Source organism: Malaclemys terrapin, chromosome 1 (assembly GCF_027887155.1).
Source record: "Malaclemys terrapin pileata isolate rMalTer1 chromosome 1, rMalTer1.hap1, whole genome shotgun sequence".
Lineage (NCBI taxonomy): Eukaryota > Metazoa > Chordata > Testudines > Emydidae > Malaclemys > Malaclemys terrapin.
The window spans coordinates 65656119-65669536 of NC_071505.1; the positions used below are offsets into that span (position 1 = coordinate 65656119).

Sequence of the window (13418 nt, forward strand, 5' to 3'; positions counted from 1 at the left end):
CCTGGACCTGGACCATTGTGCTGGATGCTGGACAAATACAGAACAAAAAGATAGTCCTTGCCCCAAACAGCTTACAATAAAAAAGTAGTAATCGTCCACTTCAAATAATATAGTTGTGGGATAGTTTTGTAAATATAAAAGTTATTCCTAGGTACCTACAATGTGGACAACAATGTACCTTCAGTCTGATTTACAGTCCAGAGCGTGTGCATGTTGAGAATGCAGAATGCTTGAATTCAAGCCCAAACCCACCTCTTATCTGTTCAGCATGGACCTTGGACAAAATACAAGGAGAGTTTCTGAAAATGGGTAAAAAAAGAAAATAAATCTGTATGTTCAATGGGTTTCTTTAGGGAATGGGAAATCTTTTGAGTCAGATGTGTTAAAATCTGCCTTTCTTTCTCTTGTCCAATGTCCAGTCCTTAGTGAGCTAGTAGACCAGAAGACAGTTTGTTGGCAAATCAGAAATGATTCTGGTGTCTGATCACAAACCTAGTTACTTGAAATGTTTTGAAGTTGACCATCTTCCTTAACACTATAGTAAAATATAATACAAGAAAAAGCTTTGCGGTCACTGAAAATGTTGTAGGTGGGAAACATTTCTTTAGAGGTTATCCATTTTGATGTGTCAAAAAAGTTCAAAAATGTAGTTTAAATGTGGAAGATTTAAATGGCATTTCATATTCCTTTGGTAAATTGGATAAAGCCAATAGTAAATCTGTGGTACTGTGTCTTTGACTGTAATACATTTTTTCAGGCATCTAACCCTGGGCAGTTTGAGAATGACAGTGATGTGTTGTGGCAGCGAGGACATGTTCCAGAGACCGTAGTCTGTCATGGTCGAGTAGGAATTAATACAGATGCACCAGATGAAGCACTGGTCGTCTGTGGAAATGTGAAAGTGATGGGGACAGTCATGCATCCATCTGACAGTCGAGCAAAACAGAATATCCAGGAGGTGAGCGCTGTGGAGCTTTTAGGGCATTTACATTTATACCACAGTGCATATATGAACGATCATTCTGACACACATGAAGTAGATTCTGTTATCTATGTCGGAATGTTGGCCTTAGGAAAATGAATGCACTGCTGTGCGTTGTGGAGCCATCCTGTTTGAACTGGGGGGGGACCGTGAACTTGGATGAGGATATGTGTCTGTAAATGAAGTGGTTTGACTGAAATGTAACTGGGAATACAAGTAAAAATAACAGCTGGTTAATGACGAATCGGGAGATGTTTGACGGTAGCTGTGTCATGCCTCTCAATATGCTAGTTAACCCTTGACATGACTCTGATCCTTAATATTGGAACATGTGCAATTAGGTTGACCCAACTGAGCAGCTGAGAAGAATAGCGCAAATGAGATTGGTTGAGTATGACTACAAGCCTGAATTTGCATCTGTAATGGGAATAAACAGTATCCATGAAACAGGTATTCAATCAACTCTTCTTCTGTTCTAGTATCTGTCATTTTATATTTGTATGTTGTATCATAATGATTAATTCCCTGGCATTTCAACCTCATTTTTAGGATCCTAAGGCCTTTTGCAGTGTTTTTCTTTTAAAACTGATACGTATGAGAGTATGTGGGTATGTCTCCATTTTAGTAGGTGCAATCAGCTGACGTCCATTGATCTCAGCCCAAAGGTGATGCATCTTTTTTAAAGCTTTAGACAAATTGGTTCCACCATTTTTTGTGAATTTGAGCATTTAAAACATACAGGTAAATAATCATATGGATTTATTACCATGGTACCAAGGAGCCCTCATCATGGACCAGTATCTCGTTGTGCTACATGCTGCCGTACACATGTGGGCTGAACATTTGCACTTAAAACAAAACAAAAATGTCGATTGAGTCTATTGAGACTTGGCTTCTTTTGTAAATCTTGTGGAGATCTAAGGTCCAAGACAGGTTGAATACCTTCATATCTCTTTTCCTTTGTCTATAAGTGATAAGTGACAGTCAGCATGGATTTGTCAAGAACAAATCATGTCAAATCAACCTAATAGCTTTCTTTGACATGGTAACAAGCCTTGTGGATGTGGTGGTGATGGTGGCAGGGAGTAGTAGATGTGGCATATCTTGACTTTAGTAAGACTTTTGATATTGACCTGCGTGACATTCTTATAAACAAACTAGTGAAATTCAACCTAGATGGAGTTACTCTAAGGTAGGTGCATAACTGGTTGGAAAACCATTACATAAGGACATAAGAATGGCCATACTGGGTCAGACCAAAGGTCCATCTAGCCCAGTATCCTGTCTTCCTACAGTGGCCAATGCCACTTTCCACTTCAAAGAACATCAAAGAGGAAATGCCCCAGAGGGAATGAACAGAAGAGGAAATCATCAAGTGATCCATCCCCTTTGCCCACTCCCAGCTTCTGGCAAAGTTTGCAGATGATACCAAGCTGGGAGGGGTTGCAAGTGGTTTGGAGGATATGATTAAAATTCAAAATGATCTGGACAAACTGGAGAAGTAGTCTATAGTAAATAGGGTGAAATTCAATAAGGACAAATGCAAAGTACTCCATTTAGGAAGGAGGAATCAGTTGCACACATACAAAATGGGAAATGACTGCCTTGGAAGGAGTACTAGGGGTCATAGTGGATCACAAGATAAATATGAATCAACAGTGTAACACTGTTGCCAAAAAAAAAAAAAAAGAAACAAGCATACATCATTCTGGGATGTATCAGCAGGAGTATTGTAAGCAAGACATAAGAAGTAATTCTTCTGCTATACTCCACACTGATTAGGCCTCAACTGGAGTATTGTGTCCAGTTCTGAGCACCACATTTCAGGAAAGATGTGGACAAATTGGAGACAGTCCAGAGAAGAGCAACAAAAATGATTAAAGGTCTAGAAAACATGACCTATGAGGGAAGATGGAAAAACCTGGGTTTATTTAGCCTGGAGAAGGGAAGACTAAGGGGGGACATGACAACAGTTTTCAAGTACATAAAAGGTTGTTACAAGGAAGAGGGAGAAAAAATTTTCTCCTTAAGATCTGAGGTTAGGACAAGAAGCAATGGGCTTAAATTGCAGCAATGGAGGTTTAGGTTGGACAAGGAAAAACTTCCTGTCAGGATGGTTAAACGTTGGAATAAATTGTCTAGGGAGGTTGTGGAATCTCCATCATTGGAGATTTTTAAGAGCAGGTTAGACAAACGCCTGTCAGGGATGGTCTAGATAATACTTCGTCCTGCCGTGAGTGCAGGGAACTGGACTAGGTGACCTCTTGAGGTCCCTTCCAGTCCTATGATTCTATGATCTGACTTTTACTTGGTTATTTTTTCTTTAGTATTTGTAATTGTTTTTTCTATTCCCTTCCTCTTCCTTTCCATGTTGTTTTCTCCCTTCTTCCTCAATGTTTGCTTTGAATCCATAGCTTATATTTTTGCCCCTGTAACCTCTGTGTTTGCTGTTCCTTCCTTCCCATCCACTCTGTCCATCTGCATCTCTCCACTTCCCACACTATATGGAACCAAATGGGAAGAGAAATGTTTCACATCACTGTCTTCTCCCTGCCGTTTACATGCTCTTCAACTTAGGTGTAGCAAATAACAAATTGCAAAGAGCAGATAACTTGTAATTATTATTTGTATTGCAGGAGAAGATGCAGATATCAAACAGAATCAGGACCCATTGTGCTAGGGACTGTCCAAAACATAAAGTAAATTACAGCCCCTTCTCCAAATGGCTTGCAAATCTAAATAACAAGAAAGAAACAAGTTGAAGGAGAAGGAGCTTCCTCATAGCCAGAAGGGTGTTACCTATTACTCCTTCTCATAATACAAGAACAAGGAGATAGCCAATGAATTGGAAGGGCAGCAAATCTGCATGATCATCTGGTGGCGATGAGTTCCATAGGCTATTGTAGAAGCCAAGAATTTGGCAATTTTATAAATGATTAGACATTTATATGGACAACTAGAACATTACATTGGATGAGATTAAAAATTCAGGATAAAAGCCCTCTTGTTTCAGGGAATAAGCCAGCCTCTAACTGAAGGGGAGGTTAGGAAGAACCTTCTCTTAAGAGTGGGTTATTCCAAAATTGTCAGTTCTGGGGTTTCATGTACTTCCCCTTAAGCATCTGATTATGGCCTATGTCAGAAACACAGGAAATTGGGTTAGGGACCCAGCTGATCTGTCCTATAGAGCAAATTTTATCTTTCTAATTGAGCCATCCAGTAAATAATATATATCGGTAGAAGCAGATAGTAGTTCTAGATAAAGGAGTGTGTGCTTTAGAATGGTGAAGACTAAAATAATAATAAACCTGTAACTAGAGCTGCTTGAAAATTTTCTAAGGGAATGTTTCTCCATCAGAAAATGCTATGTCAAAATTGAAACATTTTGTAGAAACATGCCTACGTATGGGAAAAACAAGCAAATCAGAATGAAGCATTCAGATCAAAATTATTTTTCTTTCAATTTTTAATTTTATATTTAGGTAATATAAAATACAAAGTCAAAACTGGAATGGAACATTTAGATTTTATCAAATGTTTTGATTGACTTGTAATAATAATAATAATTAACGTATTTTGAATTTTGGTTCTTAGGAAATTTGTTATGTTCCATTTTGGAATGGAAAAAAATTAAAATTGCAGAATCTCCTACAAAAAGGAAAATCTGGTTTCTGCACAGCTCGACTTGTAACTTTTAGGATGGCCACATTAGGGAGAATACAAATTACAATCTGAGAGTAAATTATGTTGGTTTTTTTAACACTAGTTTTCATTATTTTGCAAACAGGAATAATAGCCCAGGAGGTGAAAGAACTTTTACCGACAGCTGTAAAAGAAGTTGGAGATATTACCTGTGAAAATGGAGAAAAAGTAGAGAACTTCCTCATGGTTGATAAGGTATATTATTGGTTTACTGCCATTCATTTATACCGTGCTATGGTACTGGACATGAAACAAAGACTTTAAGACAAGTATTTGCTACTGATTTTTTTCAAAAATGCAAAGTGTTTTTTTTCCCAGAATCAGCCACATAAGTTTTGGCATGATTAAGATAATGCTGTTAGGTTTGTACTAGACAGTGTCCTGCTATATTCTGATTTGTTGTTTCATAAATGTGTCGTCATAAGCTGAATGTTGAATAGGCACCTGGCATTGGCCACTGTCAGAAGACAGGATACTGGGCTAGATGGACTTTTGGTCTGACCTGCTATGGCCATTCTTATGTTTCTATACTGTCTTCTTCCAGCCCCTCAGTTCCATGTTCACTATTCTCTTCCATTCCAAATCATCTCTTTACTAGGTCATAAAATATCAGAGTTGGAAGGGATCGCAGGAGGTCATCTAATCCAACCCCCTGCTCAAAGCAGGACCAATCCCCAGACAGATTTTTACCCCAGTTCCCTAAAGGGCCCCCTCAAGGATTGAACTCACAACCCTGGGTTTAGCAGGCTAATGCTCAAACCACTGAGCTACCCCCCTCCCACCCCATTCTGCTCCTCCACAACCCCCCAGTCTGTTCTCTGCTCCCTACTCATAAGATTTCCCCCTCCTATATTTCCAGCCTAGCACACTTTCTGCTGCCCCCTTTTCTGTCTCCCCTTCTGCTTAAGTCAAGACTGGAGCTGAGAGAATGCTTCAGAAGTGGTTGCAACATTTGTTCAAATAACTTTTACTCCAATGGTATCCATGACTCCTATTATTCTCTTTCTGCAAACATTAATATGTGAAAATGTATTTGTGCAGCTTTCAGTGACTTTAATAGGAGATGGGGGTCTAAGAATGCAATGTAACATTTTGAAAGTGTATTGAAATAAGAGATTTGGGGTTTTTTTTTGTGGGACCTTGAGACTCAGTACCTCATCTTCAGTGAGGCACTAAAATTCTCATCTGCCCTTTCTTCCAAAGAAAACATTCCTTTATTTTGCCAGGTGAGTCATTTTTCTCAGTTTCTTGAAGCTACCTAGGATAGAATTATGCATGATTTGAAGAGAACAGAAAAAGTAGCCACTTCATATCACTGATCTATGGACAAGTGATCACATAATTGATTTCATGGTTCCAAGCATATGACTCTGTTTTGAAGTCACTTGTCAATAAACATACTATAGTAATAGTTCAGTGTATGACTTACCATCTCTACCCTAGCTCTGGTACATGGTATTTTCAATGAAAAAGATGCATCTATGCATGTGTCTCATTTCTGCAGGGCTTGAACATACTGGAGCAATTCACCAATCCTATGGTATAATAATTGCTTCATCCAAGTCTTAATGGGAATATTCAGATGATACATTAGCATGGGAAGGCATTTTTTTTCAAACACAGCAACAAAAAGCATTCTGTCATCCCCTCTCTTAGCACAGATCAATGAAAATTTCAGCTTAGAAATGGAGATGTGCAGGTAGTGAAATATGTGCTACCGAGATGAAGGTGACGCTAACCTTCCTAACAGAACTTTGGTACCAACGATGATGTATTCCTAGTGCTGGGATAAAATAAACAGGGTGTTAGAACTGCTGGGTTGGGCAATGAGCCGGCTGAAAGGTCTGGGAGTTTACAAGAAGATCGTGGGAGGCCTTCTGGCAGAGTCTCTGTAGTGGCATTTATCCCATTATATCTAAATACTTTCCTAGCCCTTCCCTAGAAGTAGCACCAGGGACCCTCTTTCCCATCTCTCTCTCCCTCTCTCTGATTCCCTTGGAAGTTCATGTTTGGTTCACAGGATAGACATCTGAGCTAATTAGCCCATCCCATAACTAAACAAGACAATGAGGACATAAATCCTGGAGACAGCGTTAAACTGCAACGGCATAAATCAAAATGTAGATGCTTGCCATGACACTTCCACTGGCTAAATTTCAGCACAGTGTGAATTCAAGACAAATTTTAGACTCAGGTCGGCACGGTTCTTCAGCTCATTCACTATCTTTCTAATAGAAGTGCTCATATCCAATTTACCACAAATCGAACACAAGCACTTTCTCAACATAGCTAGCAATCCAGCAAAAGGATTTTATAGTCCCAAGCAGCCTCACATTTATTTTGAATTAATTTGTGTTTGTATTTTAAATGCTCAAACCATCTTTGGATGGGTGAATTCTGTACACATCCTTGGTTGTGACATCTCATTGATTAATACAGTACATCTCTCTCTCTCTCTCTCTCTCTCCTTTTTTTTTTTCTTTCACTCCTCAGGATCAAATTTTTATGGAGAACGTTGGTGCAGTTAAGCAGCTTTGTAAGCTAACTAACAACCTTGAAATCAGAATAGAAGAATTGGAAGTGTGGAATAGAAAACTCGCCAAGCTGAAACGGATAAGCAGTTTGAAGTCAACAGTCAGTGAAAAGGGCACATTTAGGTATCCCAGCATCAATTTGGGAGAATTGTCTGATGATTCTGATACCGGAGATGATATAACAGCCTGGGTGATAAAAGTTAGAAGTAATTTAGTCTGGTGGGGGTTTCCATTCACTTCCAGGTACTCTTACTTCTGAATTTTGTAATCATTTTTTAATTCAAAGCATGTGCACTCAATACAAAGCTTTCCTATTTCTGAAGTCACTTCTTTTTTCAAAATTGAGTATCTCCATGTTTGAAAAGTAGCAGCTCAGTAGCAATCACTTCTGGAAGCTCTGCAGTCTAATAAAATAAGGCCTGAATGACTCCGGTTATAAGCCTGTAATAGCAATTTCCAAGTTAAGGTAAATCCACAAAAACCTCTTTGGTGAAAAAAATCTTCCTTACGATTTGTGTGAAATTGATGAGCATTTCATATTTCCAAATCTCTTTTTCAATTTGTCTTTGAAAGTAAATGTAGCATTTAATAGTATGTAGCTGAGCAAGTTGACTAGTGCCCTTTGTTCTTGAAAACAAAGCTATGGCCCCTCTGACTTTTTTGTTCTTTTAAAATGTTGCTATCAGAAAGGCATATAAGATTAAAATCCTACTCAGAAAATATCCCTTTTCCATTTATTACTGCTGAAACACTTGAATGGTAATGAGTTTTTTTGTATTTTACAGCAAATTTAGTCGAGCTGCTAGTCTTTTACCACCAAGAAAACCAGTCCCTATACAACACAGTAAGGTGAGTGTAATGTCGTGTGTGTGTGTGTGTGTGTGTGTGTGTGTGTGCGCGTGCGTGTGAGAGAGAGAGAGAGAGAGAGAGAGTTATTTATAAGGCTTAGGCCTGGTCTACACTACAGAGTTAGGCTGATGTAAGGCAGCTTATGTTGACCTGACTCTGTAAGCAGATACATTGGTATGAGTCACATTTTAGTGTAACTCACCCATTATCTCCACAAGAGATGTAGCACTGAAGTCAATGTAGTGAAATTGATGCAGTGTCAGTGTAGACACTGTGGTGCTTATATCAACTGTTGCTGCCTTTCAGAAAACATCCCATAATGCCCAACATTGGCAGTTAAATTGGTGCAAGCGCTCCTGGTGAGGATGCACGCTACCAACAGAAGGAGTGTAGTGTGGACGTGTAAAACCAATTCAAATACTGCAGTGGTTGTACATCAATGTAACCTAGGTAGACTTAATTTTGTAGTATAGCATTGCCCTTAGACATAAGTGGAAATGGACATTGATGGAAATAGGTTTTTTTATTTACATATGTTAAACCCCATTGAAATGCATTTTTTCAGATTGCACGAAAAATGGTATTCATGCCTCTAAAATAGAATTACATGAAATCAGAATTCCACCACCATGTTTGTTTAGTGCAATATGAATTGCTTATGAGGACAAAGTGCCGCAGAAGAGCAAGAGAACAAATCTAAGTGAATGTATGTATGAATGAATGTATGGAACAAAAACAGTTAATTTGGGGGGGGGGAAACTGTACCCCTTAAAAATCAGGAGGGATGTTCCTCCTGGGATCTGAAATTTCTGACTCTAATAAGAAGGAAGTGTGTATGAAGTTTTGGAATACATCCTGCCAATGTATTTGAGTCTTTGTCTATCATTTTTGTTTATGTGATGCCTACTTACCATGTCTCTATGGTTCAGTGGTTGCACCCCCTGTATTGTACTGTATTTTCTCCTTCAGGTTCCAAAGCTATTGTGGTGGAAAAGTTAGAACGTGCAAAGTCTGCAACTGGAAGTCTCAGATATGGCCAGGGGGACTCCCTCTGTAACACCAGAGTTCACTGTATTCTGATACAGAAAAGAAACTTCCATTGCACATGCACTGAAAGAGTTAAAGGGCATGTTCTGAACTACTTTGGCATATTCTTCTCAGTCTGATACCTCTAGTCCTTCCATTTCATATCACCCATCGCTATCACTGGTGATAATGTGCGCTCACAGGTGATAGGACAAAGCACTCTGTATCCATTAATGATGATCCTCAATCTCTCCATATTCTGAGATCATTTTTCCTCTTGCCCCAAATGTGCTTTCTTTCTGTATTTATATCAGATTCAGTTAAGCCTCGTCCTGGGCACATACTGGAGGTCCCTCCTCTCTTAGATGTGGTTGCCATCAATTAATTTCTTTGGTTTAAACAAAGGGATTTTATAGGCATTTCCTCCAGGGGTGAATATAGCAGCCAAAGAAGGCAGTATTTTCTGTGATTATTACCAATGCTAATCCATTTTGGGGACAACATTCTTTCCCTTTCCCCATCTTTCCATTTCCCTGAACTAGTGACTTCTGTGATATTCCTGCCACCAGTCCATCAGGAGACGTGGGACCCCATTTTAGGGAAAATTCATTTTATTAGTTATTTATCAACTGACAATTTATCGGCTACATATTACTGGATATTTCATGTCAACAGAATGCTTTTTTTTCTAGGTTTGTTTTTCTGAGAAAAAACAGTCATGGTCAAACAGGATTTTCCAGATCACTGTAATAGCTTTGATTGCTGTTATGGCACTATGGTAAGAAATACATTATCCACACATTTGTTTCTTCTCTTGCCCCCACCTCTTATCCCTTCAGAAATCAGATTCTGGTTGTCCATAAACATTGGCTCGAAAGAAACATTTTAAATTAGAATTTGGAGAGCCTTGCAGTAACAGTTGCAAAAAATGAGCATAGTGTTTTCTCTTCACTACTAATACTCAGTGTATGGAATATGCTCAATTTAATAACTTGATAATACATGTGCCTCTAAATGTGGCAAAGTCAGAATATTATAAGGGTTGCCTGTTCTGGTTTTTTTAGTCTAGAAATATTCTGGTCGTACACTCCTAGAAAAGGGACAAGAATATTATTACTGCAGTGTCCTCAGCTAATGCTATTGTACTTTTGATAAGGGGAAGTTGAGTGTATTTTCTACTGTATATACAAATGTACTGTTGCTGTTACCTCAGAGGAGCTCTTTTCCCACAATACAATACTTCACCCATACTCAGAAAGGAACACATCAAAAACTGCTGGGTCCCTTATACCAACTAAAGGCCTGATCTAAATTGAGTCAATGAGAATCTTTCTATTAATGTCAATGGGCTTTGGAAGAAGGTCATGCTTGCTGTTGAGATCCTATTAATACTGTGTGTGCATCAGATGATGGGTATGAATCTACTGACTAATTATCTTTTTACAGTGCCTTGACAATATCCACCCTTTACATACTTAGCATAGAAGAGCAAGACATTAGTCAAAATCCCATTCACAGGCAAGTAGTAAAACCATTATGACTTCTGTTTCAATAAACAACTTCTGTAGACGTTTTGTAACTAATCGTTTTTCTTCTCCTTCACCAGCAATGCTACAAATTCCATTACGCAGCCTCCATATACCACCATGGCAGGTACTGTATCTGTTACTCTTCCGTATGATACGACTTCAATTTCTGTGCTGCTGCAAAAAGTCTCGAGACAAAGAGCACTATTGAAGAGTTTGTTGTTCTTTGTAGCACTTAGTGACAGCACAGCTTCTCCAACCATGACACCCAGCATTACAATCCCCGAAGTGAATGTCTGTGACATCTTGCCTTGTGACAAGACCTATTGCTGTTCAATTCATCAAACCCACAGAAAAACTCCAAGGTACCAGACAATGACGACAAAGGAGGAGAGTAAGTTGAAACATGAATTTCTATTACTGTTGGAGCTGGGCAGGAAATGATTTTTTCCTTCCTGGAAATTTTTTTGAGATTTCAAAATCAGTTTCCTGTTGTGCCTCAGGACAAAACTGAGACCTTTTGAAAGTTTTCATAAAAAAAAAAGAGAGAGAGAGAGACACACACCTCAGTTAGCCCAGTTGCATTCAGCTGGGATGAAGGAGAAGCAGGTTCAAGTCCCTACTCTGAATCAAATAGAACAGGGGCTTGAACCTAGGTACCCCATATCCCAGGTGAATGCCCTATCCACCAGGCTATTCTGTGGTGGGTAAAAATGTTATTGAGGATAAGCACTTAGGATCAAATTTCTAAAGATATTTTGGCACCTAAAGATGCAGATAGGCACCTAGTGGAATTTTCAAATATGATTAGGTCATTTGAAAATCCCAAGGGTCATCTATCTGCATCTTTAGGCATTAGTCTATAATATCAAGCTGTGAGCACTTCTTACTAGCCAGTTATACTTAATGACCCAAGGTGAAGCTGAGGGCAGCTAAATCCTTTAATAAGCCATCAGATACTTTGGACAATGAATTGACCGGATGTGGTGGAGGGTGAAGTAACTCGTGTTAAAAACTGCCACAAAAGTGAAATGTAAAGTAATAAAAAAGAAGAGCTTTCTCACCAGGTAGGGTTTTCCAAGCACTCTGATCTTAAGAGATGGCATTCAGAGACAGTGCACTGTATAATAAAAGAATACTTGTTACTAAAATATGTTTCTTCATATTCTCTCTACTATATATATAGTAGCATAGGTAGTAGCAGAAACTGGCAATTGGTAGCTGATGGCGATGTAACATTAAATGAGGCCCCAACCTGGCAAATGCTCAGGACTTGATTTTCTCTTTACACTTAGGGTTAAGGTTTACACTTAAAACTGAATGTTGGTACTTTTAGTCCCAACATTCATTCTCCTTTCTTCCCCTTTTGTTGACCTGAGGATTGGGCGCTAACCAGTCAGGCTGCCAGGGCATGAATGCTTGCAATGACTACAGTGGTGTAGTCCCCATGGCCTGAGTCAAACGGCATGACTTTCACAATGTCAAGGCGGGGCTAGTGTTGCATCTCACACTGGCCCTGAGAGACCCATACAAGATCTGTACAGTACTTCACAAGGGAATTCAGTCAGGAGAAAAGATTCTGGGCCTTGAAGTAAGGAGAGTCTTGTATTTGTAATGATCTAAAAGGAGCTGCCAGTACTGAAGTCCAGGACCCAGATCTGCGAAGGTCCTGGGTAGGCAGCAGGCCTTGACTCTTCTTGGCACCTGGCCGAGAGACCTGGTAAAGGGACATTTAAGTTGTCTATATTCGCCATGATCCTGGTTCAACTTTTATGGATGGGCTGTGAAAATCTTACAACTCAATATACAATTTCAGTGGTGGTGACTCCTTGACCAGTATTTGTATCATAAAGTGCTGTCCTTTATTGTTTTCTAGGGCTGTCAATTAATCAGTTAACTCATGCAATTAACTCAAAACAAATTAACTCGATTAAAATAATTAATCTCGATTAATTGCAGGTTTAATCATACTGTTAAACAATAATAGAATACCAATTTAAATTTATTATAAATATTTTGGATGTTTTTCTACATTTTCAAATATATTGACTTAAATTACAACACAGACTACAAAGTGTACCGTGCTCACTTTATATTATCTTTTATTACAAATATTTGCATTGTAAAAAAGAAACAAAATAAATAGTATTTTTCAGTTCACCTCATACAAGTACTGTAGTGCAATCTCTTTTTTGTGAAAGTTCAATTTACAAAATGTAGATTATTTTTGTTATATAACTGCACTCAAAAACAAAACAATTTAAAACTTTAGAGCCTATAAGTCCACCCAGTCCTATTCTTGTTCAGCCAATTACTAAAACAAACAAGTATGTTTCCATTTACAGAAGTTAATTCTGCCCGCACCTTATTTACAATATCACCTAAAGTGAGAACACACATTTGCATGGCGCTTTTGTAGCCAGTATTGCAAGGTGTTTATATGCCAGATATGCTAAACATTATTTCCCATAAATGTAAACAAACTAGTTTATCTTAGCGATTGGCTGAACAAGAAGTAGGGCTGAGTGGTTGTAAAATTTTACATTGTTTTATTTTTGGGTGCAGTCATGTAAAAAAAAAAAAAAAAAAGTAGCTCTTTCATGGTTAAGAGATTGCAGTACAGTACTTGTATGAGGGTAATTGAAAAATACTATTTCTTGTTTTTTGCAATGCAAATCTTTGTAATTAAATTATTTTTTTAATTGAGCACTGTACACTTTGTATTCTGTGTTGTAACTGTACTCAGTATATTTGAAAATGTAGAAAACATCCAAAAATATTTAAATAAATGGTATTCTA

At 38.4% G+C, this 13418-nt stretch overlaps 1 protein-coding gene across 1 annotated transcript in view; it reads left to right on the top strand.

The window, feature by feature from the left end:
- The window catches only part of MYRFL (myelin regulatory factor like), a 55915-nt gene that overhangs the window by 29232 nt on the left and 13265 nt on the right, over positions 1-13418 (top strand). Inside the window, exons 11-19 of the mRNA XM_054016191.1 lie at positions 758-958; positions 1324-1432; positions 4770-4879; positions 7178-7341; positions 8004-8067; positions 9786-9871; positions 10540-10611; positions 10700-10746; positions 10852-11013. Of these exons, the coding sequence (XP_053872166.1) occupies positions 758-958; positions 1324-1432; positions 4770-4879; positions 7178-7341; positions 8004-8067; positions 9786-9871; positions 10540-10611; positions 10700-10746; positions 10852-11013 (1015 nt within the window). The remainder of the gene's footprint in view (positions 1-757; positions 959-1323; positions 1433-4769; positions 4880-7177; positions 7342-8003; positions 8068-9785; positions 9872-10539; positions 10612-10699; positions 10747-10851; positions 11014-13418) is intronic.